A 17,262-nucleotide genomic window follows, 5' to 3' on the forward strand; every position below is an offset into this window, starting at 1 on the left:
GTCGTAATGCGGTGCAATCTTTCCACTGGTTACCTGCAAGGACCGAAGAGCAAAAAACATACTTTTTGGTCAGGAAATAAAAATGATGTTCAGGATGTTGGGTCAGATGTATAGAACTAAAGTGTAAGTGAAGGTTTGCAGCACAGAAAATGGGTTGCTTGTCCCATTGAGGACGCAGGATCTCTGCCTCCCAGGGGCTCCTCTCTCTCTCTCTCTCTCTCTCTCTCTCAGATTGTAATTTATTTTAAATATTTATGGGCCATATTCAGTTATTTAGAAATACATCTTATTCTGAAGAAAAGTTACAGGCAATCCAAGACAAACACAATTGCAATATTATGGGTCACATTATTTTTAATTCTAGCTGCACTGAAATTACCTTTCCTATCTGGCAGTCACAAATCGCTTGCTGTTAATCACACCCTTTTCTCTAAATATAGCCATTTTATTTCCTCAAAAAGCTTGTACTCTTTGTAAATTAGAGATGGGCAAATATATTGGACAAATTATATCACTACAGAAGAGAGTATGCCTGATTATTTCAGTTATCAATGCTTTCGGTTTTTTTTTGTTTTTGTTTTTTTTTTTCCTACTGGTGTTAAAATGTTGAACTTTCATCAGTAACGCTGCACTTTGGAAATGTCAGTTTTTAGTACAGGAAAGCACACTTCCCTCTGTGCCAACTGGCAAGTTTGAATTCTAGACTTGCTTACACAGTGTGTTAAATTAAATTCACTCACTGATTGTAATCCCGGCAAAAGAAAACAAAAAGTTCGTGTTCCGCCATTCAGCAAAAGCTAAGAGGAATTCCAAGGATTCAAGTGTTAAAACAAGGACATTGAGAACGGGTTTTGGTGAGGTCAGGTTACCCTTTCTGGAAGGGGAAACCCTAAATAAAATACAGGGGAAAAAAATCCAACTCCTTCACTTTAAACGGTTAAAACTGCTTATTTCAAAATACAATTAACTGCCAAAAATAAAAGTGAAAACTGCTTGCACCCTTTTCTTGGAAATATTCATACCGTTGTGGTCATTACATAAGAGAAGACTGTCTTAAAATGAAGCAAACCAAGCCAGGCAAAGTTCACCCAATGGAAGCAGACTATAATAATGTAGGGTTTGCTATGAAGGAAATGTTACAAATCCAGATTTAAGAAAAGCTGGAGGCTGACTAAGAAATCATATGCAATCTTAGGTACCGTTTGCTAATTAAAATCACCCAGAACAGGATCAAGGCAGGGCTGCTTCCAAATGAGCAAGAATAACCCAGGAAAACAAAAACGCAGCATATGAACAAGAGAATGGTATTCTCATAGCAGATTCAGGAGCAGGATAAATGTTGGCTGCAGTACCCCTAAAACATGGACCTTCCCTTAACAGGGTTTCTGGGTTTTGTTTTTTTTATTTGACACGCTTTTCCTGTCTTTAACTGAATACCAAAGGCACTTGTTAAAGGTAATGCAATGCACTGGCAGCCCATTCTCACCCTGACACTTCAGGGCTTTATATAGAAACAGGATTTTCCAGTCTTACACCAGCGGCCCTATTAACTGTAACCCTGCAGCACGAGTGACCCTAATCTTACAGAGAGGACATCCCTTAATAGCCTTTTTGTTTAGTTGAAGACAGCTTCTTGTTCATGCATCCCAATTCTTTTCAGGGATGGAAATTCAGAAAAGCTCATTCCCCCCCCCCCCTTTTCATGTAGACCGATTTTCTTCTAAATCCAACAAAATCAGCTAGTATTCGACGCTCAAATTATCCCCTCCCCCCCCCCCCCCCCGATTTTACACTATATCCAAAGTCACAGACAACACACCAACTATATATTTCACCAGCTGAACAGCCTGCTCAAAATTGGCTATGAAATAGAAGGCAACTCGTTCATAAAGCAGCCCTGCCCCTATTCGAGCAGAAGGCCAGGAAAAGTGACCAGCCCGCTCCACTCGTGCAAAGCATTTTCACTGAAAGAAAGCAGCCTTGTGCTCAGCCCCGGTCGCAGTGAAGGCACTGACCTGTGTGTGTGGCCATGGGGAGAGGGCCCGGGTAGTACTTGCCGGGCTGGAAATGGCCCGGGTGTTGTACCGAGCTGTGGCCGGCGGTCGGGGCCATGCGGGCAGCGCCGCGGTGGGTCAGATTCCCCCGCTCCGAGAGCAGATGAGGCGGGGGTGCAAAGTCTCGGCCATCCATAGCGGAACCAAAGCATAGAAAGCCCAGGAGGAGGGGGGGTGGAGAGAGCAATCCAAAGCCGGGGAGGGAAAGGCGGTCAGTGAGCTGGGACCGAGGCGGTGGAAGCTCCGGAGTCCGGCCGGCGGCAGCTCCAGGGATCCGGCCTCATGCTCTGCACCTGGCAAAGGAAGAGAGAGCGAGAGTTTAGTACCCCTACACATGACACACGTGTGTATGCAGTGCAACACATGAATCTTTGCATGTACACAGGCAGGAGGAGGTGGAATCACCACCTCAGTAGACGTCTACTTCTGAAATGCGCATTGTGGCTTACAAAAGCGTATTAGGTTAAATACAGTTTTATCCGTCTATTTTGTACAGTAAGTTCAATACACGCACTTCCATACAAGAAAAAAATGAAGTCAAATAGGTGAACTGTACACATTTTCATAAAATTCAAGACTTCCAAGCGGTTAAAATATGTTTAGTATATTATATACACGTATAAGTATCTGAGGGTCAAAAGCTGCTGAATTATTCAGACACTGCCATATGTGTTATCTATCTACCTGTCCGTCAAGGAGGACAGAACAGCCTCCACTGCCTTAGGTCCATTGGCAATAAAACGGGAGACTGCAATGTGTCTGTCCCTCCCCTCCCCCGGAGGAAACGGTCCCGTGCTACCCAGACATCCCGGTCCACTTTCACACCACGTTGTGCTCGGGCATGTCCAGGGAGCCGGAGGAAGGTGGCCTGGTCGGTCCACTTCTGTCCTGCACAGATTGTTATGCAAGAGCTAATCCCCAGCGGGACATGACCCCCCCTAGGGCCCTCTCCCCCCAGCCATCAGGTAGATCACATTTCCATAATAGATAGATAGATAGATAGATAGATAGAGAGTGAGTTTAACAACTTCCCATACTGCTCAAAAGAAGCTTAGACCATATGGTTTTTATTGACAAACTACATGAAATACCCCGAGTAAGATTTTCATATATTTCACACTTGTATGGTTCTTTGAAATAAACTTTTCAGGGCCTTCATTGAGGGCTCTGCTGGTTAACGTTACTGACTAAAAATCTTTGCTAAACCGAGGACTAGGGATACTGGTTCATGCTTTGAACTCACCCTAATTGTCCAGCACAACTTTCTTCAGAGCTGTACTAAGAAATGGGCAACGGCTCTGCCCCCCCCCCCCCCAAGTAGCCTCTAACAGCTTCCCTGCCCTGACTATGCACTGGCCAAGTGATGCTGAGGGTTATGGCTTTGCATTTAAGGTGGGCCTGGGCCTGAGCATTCACGGCCATTAAATATAAAGGGTTTTGGCTCCAGCCCGGGATATTTAACATTAGGATAAAACTCCTACTTCATAAATATGGAAAAGTAACGCACCAGAAGCTGCCTTTTTATATCTGTGTCTATACTCTGAAATTTATTTATACAGTTCTTGAGGTTGGAACTGTTGCAATATCAAAGTGGTTCCTACATTCGTCTACCTGCCTGTAAGGATTGTGAAATCTGTATTCTTTTAATATTTAATAACACTCATCGAACAAAAGCAGATAATATATTAAATCACACCCATTTCCTGTTTAAAAAAAATCCCTTTCCCGATTGTTTCTCCTCCAACATTTGTTTGTCTCCCTATAAGATTATGTAATATTTTTTTTGAAAATCACAATGCATCTCCAAAGCCCCTCCCCCCCCCCACTGAAGGCGCAAACTGTTGAATGGCCGATGACATCATCAAATCAACCAATGCAAAAAAAAAAAAGCCATGATGTCATCGGTCAGGCAGAATTCGAATGTGCTAAAATTAAATAGTCTAGTTTTAATATTATATTGGAAATGGTAGGTTTTTTTTTTCCTTTGGGTTCCGGTCATAACATTGCAATCACGATGTTTTCCCAACCAATAGATGTCATTTTAAATCGCTCTCTTTTCTAGTCCTAACTGTGGTAAGACTTATTTGCTGATCATTTTGTGTTTGATTTAATCTATAACCGAAAACAGAATCTATCAAGAGAATAAATATTTGCACAGCTGATAAGTTTTGTTTTTAATATTTATATGGGCAGCTTTTGCACTGTAAATACATTGAAGCCAGTCACTGTACCCTCTTCGGCTTATGACTTAATAGAAAAGGTTTCCCCCCCTACCATCTGAGATCACAGGCTTCTATCTCCCCTGAACCAATATTTCTTGTTAAAGATTATTCCTCATTGGACCAAATCTTATAGCCAGGGAAGGTTTCTATCAGTCCTAAACCTGAGAAATTGTGAAAAGTAAGACGTTACAGAGGGGGGAAAACCCAGGCAATGAATAATCCACAGTGCCAATCTCCATTTCCGAGAGAGGTTACTTCCAAAGGGAAATCTTAATAGGCCTTAACCTTGGCAGCTTTGAGCCACGCAAAAACAAGAATGAAAATACTCCCGTCCAGCAGCTTGATATCAGAAATGTTACCCTGTGAGAAGATTTTTTGATGCATATTTAGAATTCCTACAGAGGGTATTATTCTGTTTTCTACTGTATACGAAGCATCGAGGCTCTCTTATGATCTGTGTTATGTTTAGGATAAAAGCTGCAGTAGGCGTTTTACTAATCTGGCCTGGTCTTATTTGCTTGTCTGGACGTAGGTGCCAGTCTTAAAGGTGGAGGGGACAGGGCAAAATTAAACAGATCTCACCTAACGCCGTCTCATAGCAGAGGTTTTGCAAAGCGCGTCTTAGAAAGAATTCATTTTCAACAGGCAAGACACACCTTCAGCAGAGATCTGAACCCCCAGGAAATCCTTTTCTAGCGCCCCTTACTCTTTCCATTTCTACCAAAAAAAAAGTGTGCGCGTGTGTGGGTGTTTATATATGTGTGTGCACATATATACGTATGCAGCATCCATTACAAGAACGTACAAATTGCCATAAATCGACGGTCTTGCCTTCGGAAAGAGTTTGGGAAGTTGGGCTGATCATCTCATAAAAAAAAAAAAATGTAGGCGACAGCCTTCAAATCAATCCGTCCACAACCATCTCAGAATGGCAAAAGGCTCTTTCTTTCATAAACGAATTGTTATTCTTTTAGAAATGATGATTGCAATGTCATGAAAAACTTTGAGATGCTGCTGGCTTCGTTTCCACCGCCCGAGCCTTTGTGACTGGAGCATAACCAAAGTCTTTTTTTTTAAAGGAATCAAATCGCCACCGGATCCGATTTCGGTGGTCGGAAGAGAGAGAGACCGAATTTTTAAAGGTGCCACGTTCGAGCGGGCGCTGGCTGCAGCTTTCCGCCCGGACAGGGGCGTCTGGGACCGGCCGCAGCTCACCACGCCTTTCCGCCTTGTACGTCTGGAGGTTCGGCTGCAGCAGCCCCGCCGGAACGAGCGGCTGAAAAAAGACCGGATCAATGAGAAATAGATTTTCCAAGGGCTGGCGAAGCACGACATGCAATTTGGGGTTCTCGGGCTTTTGATTTTTGCAGCCGCGTTCTGCCAACCTACGCAGCAAAAAAAAAGAAACGCAATTATAGATAATTTGCTGCGCTGTAAAAATAGATATTAAATTTGTATTAATGTACTTACAGCTGCCGCGTTTCTGGTTTTACACATTAAGCAAATATCTGTTAGAAAAACCTTGGCACGGTTCTATTTTTCTTCTAAAATAGGACTACAAATTATGCATCCGATCCGAGGGCAGATGACAACATCCTGCGGTAAAATTCGCCTTTAAAAGATTTTAAAACTCTCAAATTCGGGATTGTGCTTTAAAACGCTCGGAAAGGCACCTACTGTATGGGAAATAACCTCCCACGACCAAGAACAAAAATCTATACATGTACATAGCAAATAGTATTGATTGTTTTCTGTTTTGGTTTTTGTATTTTTCTTTCTGAGGGTGGGGGAAGGGAGAAGTGGTTTTTGCTGGGGTTAATTCCGGCATAGCATAAGAAGTCACTGCTTATTTCTGTTAGGTGAAAAAAAAATATGTTCCTAAGAAATAAAAGGAATCCATTCCTTCTCTCTTTCTACAAGCTGACGTTCTGTGCTTCCCTTCTCTCTCTCTCTCACCATACTGTGAGCATTTGCATTTTATCGCATATTTAAATTCTACAATTAAACTGTTTGTTTTTCCTTGCACAGCTTTGTTTCACTTAATAGTGCATTTAAACAGAGAATTGCATTATAAAATTTGCAAACAATCGGGTTTCTCCTCGTTGCTGCTCAGCGTTAGGTACAAAATTTATGGAGGGGTGCTTACCATTTCCATTTCTGTTTTGGTTTTCTCTCTAATTATTACGTTCCATTAAAATTGCCAGCAGCATTTTTTTTTAATCTAAAGGGGGGGAGGGCAAAGGGGATACAACATGTACTTTAAAAACAACATGCCTTTTGGCTTTATTTATATAGGTGCATAAAACATCAAACGGGAGTAACAAAGCAAGACAAGATCTCTTACTGTAAAACTATGTTAAATTCAACCTCGCTCTTCTTTAAACATTACATTAATGTATTTAAATATCCAAATATTTGTGAACTATATTCTGCAGACATCTCAGGCACAAACACTTAAAAAAAAATAATTACAGTATTTTTTTTTCAACACAAAACAACAAAAAGAAAAGCAATTACTTACTGGAGGTGTTCCCTGGATAGAATGAATGCAATACAATTAAATCTCTAAATGTGACTTTTTGTTCGTGATGTTGCAGTTGTATTCCTACTGGTATTTGTAATGTGCTGACTGTTGCACTGGAAATGCACTGCTCCTATCTAGAGAAGGCAGGACTGGGGCTGGTTCCGGCGCGAGCGGCTCTCCAGCCAGCAGCTCAATCCTGCGAGTTGCTCTCCCTACATACTATTAAGCTCGTGCCACTCAACCCGGCCGAGCCAGCTCACTGATTGGCCGCCGACTCCTTCACAGTAATAAGCTCGTGCCAAGCTGCTCGGCGTAAACAGGCGTCCTCATAGGCTGGCGCCGGGCCAGGGAACTGCCAATCAGAGAGTAGCAGGGCTACTACTGAACCCAATGGCGCCTAATTCAAGCGCGGCATTGCGCAGCTCCTCTGCGCAGATTCTTTAGTGCTGAATGGGAAGGTGAATGTGAGCCCAAGGAGGGGGGGGTGGGGGAAGGAGAATAATGTTAACGTTCGGTGATGATATCGAGGTGTTCCATGATGCATACCAGCGTGCAGGAGAAAAATCAGAGGAGCGGCACTTTCAGAAATAGGAATGAAAACAATTCACTTCCATGTGGCAGGTAAACTATCGCTTTTTCTTCCTCTGGGCAAAGGTACGGCTGCAAAACACTGCGGAATCTACAAAGAGATTTCCATTCAAAACTGGATTCCCTAGCACTAGAGTACGCTTGCATTGATCAGATAAGGAGTATCTTCATCTACCAGGGTGAAAAAGCCGGAAATCTTTCTTTGCTATACACATGCAACGCCTTTCTTTCTTTGTCATTTTTCCCCTTTTAATCAATGAGCCCTGTCAAAATAAAATACGTATCTGCATAAATGCTCATCTTGCAAGCTGTTTCCTTATCTGTTTCCCCCCCCCCCCCCCCCCAACTTTTCTCGGTAGTACAGCAACCAGGCCGTTGTCGTACTGAATGCTTCTGTTTTATTTTTAGTCTATAAACTCAACCAAGAATCCAGTCTATGGTTATCTGCAACTTACTGTTTTTTTTTTTTTATTCTCAAAATAAAACTTGTGACCGTATTTTCCTACCAGTTTGCTATTCTTGGTGAACGTGGTTGTAATTTAAGTACACGCTACGCATATATTTTGCTTTGAGATATATATATATATATACCCGTAATTTCAGATCTCAGACCTTATATTCTCCAAAGGCAGAAATGTTTAAATTTAGAATGAACTAACCAAATCCACAATATTCACTTCAACAGATTGCTGCAGATAGTGCAAGAGTTAAAAAAAAGAGTCTTGCTTCCCCTGCCCCCTCCTTTGGATGTCTGTGATTGGATGGCAGTCTGCCATCCAGCTGTCAATCACAGAGTGTAAACAAGGCGCTGATTGGCTACTAGCCAGTCCGCACTGAGCTGCCTGAAAAAAGCAATTACTGAGCCTGGCAGTTTCGAGGCCTCCCAGAGCTGCTTGATGAAAGGAGATAAGCTGCGGACGGTTTCCAGGAGCCCTCCAAGACAGCTCCCACTAGCCTCGGAGACAGCAAGAGAGTGAAGCGTGAGCGCATCAAAGAGCAGCAAGAAAGAAGGGGGGAAATGCAAGGATCCAGTATTAGCCATTAAAAAAAAAAAAAAGCAGTTTAAAGCCAAAAGGGGAATGGGATTATTGGAGAGTAGTCTGGGCTTGTAAAATGTGCAGAGCTGTAGGCAAGAATCAGTGGGTGAGGCCATGATGGGACGGATATCCTGCTGGCGAGCCGGGTGTGAAAAGAAGGGTGAGATCCAGTCAGATAAGAGCCGGAGGAGAGACGCAGGGCGAAAATGCTGCCGAGAAAGTTCAAAGGAAGAGAGTTCACCGGGAGTGTCATGTTGGCTGGCGAGAATTGGCGCCGGAGAGACGACCCCTAAGCCGGTCGAGCTCTTTTCTTGCTTGTAAAAACGAAGGCTCACTCACTCATAAAATATAAGAAAGTCAAATGAACAAAGCGACTAGTTAAGGCAGAGGGTATTGGGATGCCTCAGGCGAGAGAGAGGTGCTTTGCTATGTCCGGGATCTGCAGATGCAATCGAGGATTTGAACGGATAACCAACGTGAAGGAGGCCAATGTGAGTTCCCGTGAACAGCGACGAGGGAGCGTTAAACTTATTATGCCGATGCGATTGTGATTGTTGAAATTATTACACTTGCGTTTAGTTTAGTTTTCTTGTCTTTTAAGGAAGAGGGAACAAAGGCAGCAAGAGAGAGACTTAACTGAATTGGACTGGGAATAAGGGAATAATTTATTTAATTTATTCCAGAGATAATTTTCTGGGGGGGGGGGGGAATAGCTTTAAAAGAATACAGAACTCCTCGGTGTAGATAATATAATGCTGATTCAAGTTATGTTAAGAGGGCACAATTGAAAATGTTCAATAAATCAAATAACTTGTAAAGGATATTAGGTTACAAATGTATCTATTCATTAAGCAAAGAAACAAATTGAATTAGAAACAAGAAGCTTGCAGGCCTGCCAGATCGCAGAATAAATGGAAAAGGTGGCCGGAAAAGTACTATTTTAGGTCGTTTTTAATTCCCAGTTTCACGGCCGGAACCGCAGTGCTACAACATCATTGATCGACAGCACGAAAATACCTTAAAACTGTAATACACCGCGTAGAATCGCATGTTGCAATCTGCCATCAGTCTACACGGTTGAAAGTCCTGTTGAATAGCTGGACATTTTGTTTGCAGAATAAAGTTAATTGTATGAATCATGATTTATATATGTTTGCAGCCAGTAGTCAAACTGAACCTGTTTGTTGCAAAAGGACACGAGTTTCATGCGCCTGAAATACTGATTTGTCTGATATATACTGTGCAATCAGAAAAGTACCTCTGTGTTTAAGTATGTACACATTATGGGAAGCAAGATGATCTTTCTTTGTGTGTGTGGTATAATGAAATTGTGAATCATGCTGTTTACATATTTGTGAAGGAGTTCAGTATAGATTATAAATTCCACTGGAAGAGCCCCGTTTCTTGTAAAAATAATCTCTTGCACGTTGAAGTTTCACTATAAGTGAAATATATTCAAAATTATTCACAACATGTTAATTAGAAATGTTAATTATATAATAATGCTGTGAGGACGCTTATATTTAAATGAAGACATATAGGTTTGCAAATGCAGAGAGATGCGTTTCAGATCTTCAGCCTCTAAAATGTTTATATCTCTGATTTTCATTTTACTATTTCAAGGATTTTTTTTTTTTTTTTTTTTTGCGTAGGGGGTGGAGGGGTGGTGTTCAAATAATGCAATGAGAGAAAAAAAAAATCGCTGCTAGGGAATTAAATCGTCCAATACCTGCAAAATGAAGGACACGCAATAGGTACTGGGGTCCCGGATAAGGGTCTTCCAAGAAGGATACTGGACAGAACTCCAATTCAATAAAAGCATTTCACCATCTCAACCCCCACCCCCTAAAGTTAAGGAGAGGTGGGGGAAAAAAAAGCGCAACTGAACGACAATCCAGTTATCAAGAGGACACATCGAGGTATGGGGGAGGGGAAATAGCATGGAGGCAAAAGCAATTCCTATGATGGAGACGGGGGGGGGGGGGGGGGGGATGGGGAAAATCTGCAAACTCGTCCTTGCTCAGGTATCTGTAATCACGTGTTTTAAGATCATAGACCAGGGAGGGCTCAACCATTCACCTTACTCTTAATTTGATTTCTAATCTTAGGTCTTTTTAGTTTGTTTAATGGGATATAATTCTAATATTTGAATGGTCCATTTCTAAACAAAAAATAATGATTAATAATAATAATGCCCTCTATGCATTGTTCTGAGAGCCAACAATCCAGGCAAAATACCTCAGTTATTCTGATTTTAGATTGTTCCTAGAACAACCTGGATACAAAGGTTCCAGAAGAGTCGCATCCGTATTTGCCTGTGCACAAGTTTTCCCAAACTGCATCCCTTTAAAATGCATTAAAAAGGTATCCATTACGGAATTACCAAAAAGCAACTCCAAAGCTTCAGACAAAATTCCCAGTGGCTTGGAGGGAACTGGACCCATGCCCAATGTAGCTTGTACAGACAAACTTCTGGATTAAAAAGTGCGGCAAAATATTTTAGATAGTTAAATTATTCCGTCACATGAAACCTATTAGTCTGAAATCTATTGGGGGGGGGGGGACCCTTCCACCTGTAAATGCAAGGTTTCTAAAGACAGAATCCCCCAAATCCGGAGGTTTTAAATTTTTTTTTCCTGACAACACTCAAAGTTCCCTTTTTAGCAGTGGGGGTGTCCAGTGTCTTGCAATGAATGTGCCAGGTCTCTGAGAGGCAGCAGTAGCCATGGATGGACGGATAATTAATGCCCAATGACTGATTGCTCTTGAAGAAGGCCAGTTCTGCAAAGAGGATTGTTCCTGATCACTGAAGCGCTCTTGATTGACACTTTCCCTCTATGGTCTTCCCAGAGGCAAACTACCGGAACGGGACATTTGTCACCGGCTTAGACCAAAAAGTGGCAAACCTCTCCAGAATACCCTGGCGTTAAACGTGGTTAGATAATATGATATACATTAATGCATATCATATCTGCGTGATAAAGCAAAAGTCCAAAGATAGGAGATGTATACAGAGATATATTGCTTCCTTTTGTGTACTCATTTTATATAAGCTATATATGACTAACACACACATATCTGCTTACAGGTTCACCCTAAACCCGGAATATAACCCAAATGTCACGTTTTTCCCCCCTCTTTGACCTGCTCCTCTCTCTGATGGTCTGAAAGTGTGTGAAAATGTGCTCCTGACTGAACCTGCACTTTAGTACCTGAAAACTGCCCGTCCATCTTCCTGCGTTCACAAATATACAGACTGCTTATCGGACCTCACGTCCTTATTTTCCTGACCGGAGCGTCCTTAAAATTTAACAGGAACTCAATCATAACGTTCTATATTGCCTTTCTTCAGAAAAAGCCGAATGTACGTGTGTGAATGTGTGTCTTGCTTAGTTAAGCAGCCCAGTTTGGGCCGTCTCGTTGTGAGACATCTCAGGAAGGGAATTGAAGGTGTTTTAGGTGACTTCTGGGGATTTTTTCCGCAGCCTGGATCAGACTTGAGGCTGTATAGTCGTCACTCCAGACTGAAAGGGGATTTTTCCCCCCCCCCTGACCCTGATCCGAATTAAACTTGTTTGTAAGAATTTAGATATTTTCTGATGTCACATAAATTACCAGAGCTGATGACTTCAAGTAAAGGAAAGGTATACGATCTTTGGAAGTCTTAAATCTTTAAATATTTTCTCTTCAAGAAGACAGCCTGCTTTAGAGAGAGTTATTAAGCCCCTGATTTATAATAGACAGACTTGGATCGTACATGTCTAATATTTAAAAAAAAGCGTGTCTTTTTTTTCTTTCTTTCTGGATATTCTATTATTATTACCTAGAGTATCCCATTAATTTGAGGTATCCAATATTTTAATTTTTTCAGTGGTTCTATCTCAGTCTTGTTTCCGGGAGGAAATAGACTTATAGGCTGGTTTAGTTTTCTCAGCACTTCGTCTTTATTCAGGTAAAACCAGGGGCCACAATCCCCGCTGTGTCACTGACTCAAATAACTGAGTTTTCATGAGATAACTTTTTAAACTTTTCATGTGTAAACGAAATTGTAATCATTATAAATTCTAAATCGCAGCTAATATTATCGTCATTCTGGAGAATTGTATTACGATATTGCAATCTAATATCTTTCCAACTAGAAAAAAAAGGGGGTCTCAGCATGTTAACTAAACCTGTGGATTAAGCCACATCGCACTAAATAATTGAATAACAGGGCTGGAAGATGCAAATCTAGGCATTTGGGTAATTGCATGTTGGGCTTCTCGACTAATGCAATTGTTGGGTGTCTTTAGGTATTGTTTGCGGGGCCATTTGTCATAGGGCAAATTAAAACCAATTTCTTCTCTACAAAAAATGACTCCTGATTCTTCAAACAAACCCGCGAGGAAGCTGTAACGTGCAATAATCTCTCACCTCAGAGAAGATTTCGAATCAAGTAACAAAATGATTTTTTTTTTTTTTTTTTATAAGATGGATTCAGATCAAACTGAGAAAGAAATCGCATTTTCCTTTTTTAATTTTTATCCTTGGGAAGACGTAGAAAACTAGTTTAAAAAAAAAAAAGCAGTAGCGAAAGCCAAGTGTTCAGGAACACCTGCTGTCAATTTGTTGCCAATATTATTAGAAATATGCCCTGTTTTCTATTACTTGTTTCACCTTGCTGCTATGAATAAAAAAAAAAAAAAAATGGTGGGTTTGATGCCCCTGTATTGCTGAAGATTTAGTTGTCCGGTTGCTGGAGTTTTATTAATTTTACTATCTGTAATGAGCTAGAAAACAACTACGAAAGAAGGGATTATACTGTCAAACTATCAACAGCCTTGTTGACCAAGGAAAGGGAAAATCTGATTTTTTTTTTCTTCCTATCATGCCCCCCTACTTCGCCTGCTCAGCACCTTCCTCAATTCCACCCTAAAAACACCCGCACTATTTTGCAATCCCCCTGACTGTATTTTAAAAAATAAAGATATTTCTTGCTTCATTTGTAGGAACACGGAGGTAGCATTCTCTTCATTTTGAGGGAGCTCTTTCCTGGGGAAATATATGTCAAAATTCGTACAAGCTCTATTTATGTGTGAGCCAATGCTGGAAAAACGCCAGAAATTATATATATAAATTATATAATTATAAATTTTATATATAATATAAATTTTTTTCCCTTCTACTTCACTTCTGCAAGAAAAAGGGGGTTTCAAAGTGTCTTACCATTATACTTTGCACATCCCTGGAAGCCGGTGGCAAAAACACAAATGGGCTTGCTTTCAAAGCTGGACAACTTGTGGGCTTGCTGCTTTCAGAGTTTCTATTTCTGCTGTAGAATACTCAAATTTGAATACTGGTATGGAAGGTCAGGAGAAGGGGACCCTTGCCTGCATTTAGTATTCTGTGTATACACATGTAGTAGTCTGTTTCTCTTTGTTGCAAAAAAAAAAAAAAGTTTATTTTTAGCAAATGTTTTAACACCAGCTTTGTGAAAATTAGAGCTTAGAGATTTAAAAAATGGCTAAAAAAATAAACCGCTGGGCAACAATGAGATTCGGGCTTTCTACATGCTGCAGTTGTCTCTCACAAGACCGTCATGCAAATCAGCTTTCTAATTTGTAACTTGTTACCCATGTCTTTGTCTCAGTCCCCATGTCAGGCGATCTCTTCCGGCCCCCTTTTTTTCTCTGAAAGCCAGTGGCTCGCCAAAAGTGCCCTTTCTGGGCCTCAGGTCCAAATAACTGGCCCTTGGGGAAGATTAGTCCTTCGGGTCCAGAGAGCACTTTATTTAAAATGACAGGTAGACAGTTTAAATCCACCAAGTCCGCATTAGATTAGATTTAGATTTATTAAACATTTATAATCCACCTTTATCCAAGGCGGTGAACAAAATCACATCCATAAATAAAAACACACAAAAACATAAAAAAATACAGAAAAAGGTCCAACCACTACCATCTCAGGACACATCAAAAGCTTTGCTGAAATTAGCAACCCCTTCAAATGTATTTCCTAACCACCCACTAAACTACAAAAGTTTCCTTTTTGCTAAATGCTTTTGTCAATTATTTTCTAATTGTATCAACTGTCACGTGCTTACCTTCTTGAAAATGCAAATCAAATGTGGTTTAGCATAAATGTACTAAAGCCTGAAGAATGATTTTATATTATGAAAGTAGTTACACCTGGTCTCTTCAGAATGGAGATTGAAAAATACAGATCTGCTGGGATACTTGTAAGGTACATAGATCAACAAAGGGGAAAAATATCAGCGGTGCAATAATCTTTATTTAAAAATCCTGCTGTGATCAAAGTGATCTTTGAATAGTTTTTGGTAGACTCTCAACTAATTTCTTTGCAGACAAGTAGTTTAATGTCTCAAACCAGTGGCAAGGAAATCGTGACAGGGATATATGATTGAGGGCCATTTCCCCTCCAGTAAAACCAGTTTGGAATATTTATTGGTGATTCCTGTAAAGGAAATCAATAGACAAATTGTTAGTGTCCCCCCTCCCCATCACCCCAAGGTTCACAATATCGTTATACATTTTTATAGTCATGTTTTCTGAACCTTCATCAGAGACCAGTAGCGTCAGGAAGCCACTGGAAAATGTCCGAGCAAAATAACTGGAAAACCTAACCCAGGCCATCAATAATGCATACATATCAACAAAGATCATCCCCCACAATCATAATTTTGATTTAAAAACCTGTATTTTGTTTTTTCTTTAGGTGGGTGACTGGGTCCCCCAAAGTAAAACAGAGTTGGCCTGGGGTAATGTAGACACAATGATTTTTTTTTTTTTAGTGGGTGAGGGATGTACGTGAAGACTTGAAGTCAATCAAAGAGATTGTATTGTCTTTTGTCCTTGATTGCTGAGCCTAAGCAGGGTTTTCGGGTTATGACGAGCACAGAGCTTTCCCCACTTCCAAATACTTTAACTAATGCCCTATTAAATGCAGTCATAATTTGTAGCTAAATATATCCAAGTGCATTCACACCGAAAGCCCAATTCAATGTGTTTGCTGTGTGAGCTTGACAATGCACAAACCCATCTGGGTTAAATTAAAGCTAGTTCAACTTTAGGCTTCATAGATGGCACCAAAATCCTAGCCGTGTCTCCCTAATCTGACTACTTTTGTATTATTATAGAGATGTAAATACACATTTAAGGAAAGAAATATAGATTAGTGTAAGGAGGAGAAACGGAGGTCCACCCACCATAGGATGGCAACAGAGGGACGGGTTTCTGCCATCAGAGATTTTTCAGCCTGGTGGGGTCAGAAGAGAGATTCATTGTTCTAGAGAAGGGAATATGCATTTTAATGCAAGCTACAGGTAAAGCGGGGTATTTTGATTAAGCAGCGTTCCTGGCCCTTCATATTTTGAACTTACAGAGAGGTCTTGTCATAGATGGTCCTTCCTATAGAACACAGCTTGTCTAATCCTGCCAAGATTAGGGTAAACCTTTTTTTCTGAAAGCATGTTGTGACATGCCAGAAGGGTACATGTTTTGATAAACAGGTAATTAGAACCATAATTGTGGCGTTGCCAGACAGGAGTGCAATACGCGTATATGTTGGCTCACCGACGTATTAATACCACTTGTAAACGGAACCGAAAAAGCGATCCTGAACACTGTGTCAGGACGAGAAAGTATAGGACCAGCTGAAAAACGCAACGCTGCTGTTTTACAATCCTATATGGCTGTTGTATCTGCTTAGGACTAGAGAGCACGATTCTTGCTCTCAGATCTTTCTTGACCTTTGTGCGCGTGTCGAGCGTTCCCGTCCCGTGTTACTCCCGCGCTTCCAGTACGTGGTATGAACGTACAGATCAGGGCCAGTGGATCCTCTCCCTCGGTCGCCTATTATTGTTTCAAACGATGTGTAGATTCGAACACCAAGGGGTTTTACAAAGCTAAAATGTATATGAAAAATGGCATTTCTAACGGCTATAATCATGTTTTTGGTGGAATAATCTCTCGAAGCATCTCCGAAATTCTGCCATTGAACTGCTAGGGAAGCAAGAAACATTTGGGAAGCCTCTGAGTCGGTAGAAAATAATAATAATGAGAAAAGACTAGGAAAACAGCAAAGGGAGCAGAGAGCCACCACACGAATTCATTTCTAGGTTAAAAGGTTTTTTTTATTACAAGTTCTGGTTGTTAGTTATTAATTATCAATGTAAACATGGACTTTTAGGCAATCAATTCTGTAGCTGTGTGTTGATTAGAGCCTTGGTGTGTTTGTGAAATACAATAAATGCATTAGGAGTGTAAAGGAATGATAGATGATGTGTCCAGATGTTTTTTTTCCCCCCCTGAAATTCTTTTGTTTTGGGGCTTTTGGATACGCCCCGGGGTCTGGAATGTAAGGGGAATGATGAACACTGGCTCGGGGAGGGAAGGGCTTCCAGGCTGCCCTGGCAAAAAGCTTCTCCTTACAGCATTAAACATTTTTTTCCCCCTCTCCATTTGAAGCCACTTTAACACTTATGTCTTCATGGCGCGCTAATAAAGCATATAATAGGATTCGCAGGACAGTTCTTGTATTGTTTCAAAGACTAAAAGCTATTGAAAAAAAAAAAACATCAACATTGCATTATAACAAAGCGTTTACATAAATTATTAATTTGCTTTAAAAAAAAAAAAAAAGATAATGCTTTTAAAGAGGACACATAGCAGGGTTTTTTTTTTTTTTTTAATTCTGATTGCTTTGCCATTTTAAATGAGTTCGTTCAGGACTTGTCCAGCCAAATGGATTTTGTTTGTGTAAATGAAGTAAAAGAGAGAAAATATCGTTAAGCACATTGTTTGCATTTTTCTCCCCACCACAAAAAAAAAAGCCTCAAA

General features: G+C 40.8%; 1 protein-coding gene across 1 annotated transcript in view; it reads right to left on the reverse strand.

The window, feature by feature from the left end:
• BAHCC1 (BAH domain and coiled-coil containing 1) overlaps positions 1 to 17,262 on the reverse strand; it is a 281,988-nt gene that overhangs the window by 260,035 nt on the left and 4,691 nt on the right. The window contains 1 exon segment of the mRNA XM_030206874.1: positions 2,016 to 2,347. Coding sequence (XP_030062734.1) covers positions 2,016 to 2,190 — 175 coding nt within the window. The 5' untranslated portion in view covers positions 2,191 to 2,347.

The sequence above is a fragment of the Microcaecilia unicolor genome, chromosome 6 (genome assembly GCF_901765095.1).
Source record: "Microcaecilia unicolor chromosome 6, aMicUni1.1, whole genome shotgun sequence".
Lineage (NCBI taxonomy): Eukaryota > Metazoa > Chordata > Amphibia > Gymnophiona > Siphonopidae > Microcaecilia > Microcaecilia unicolor.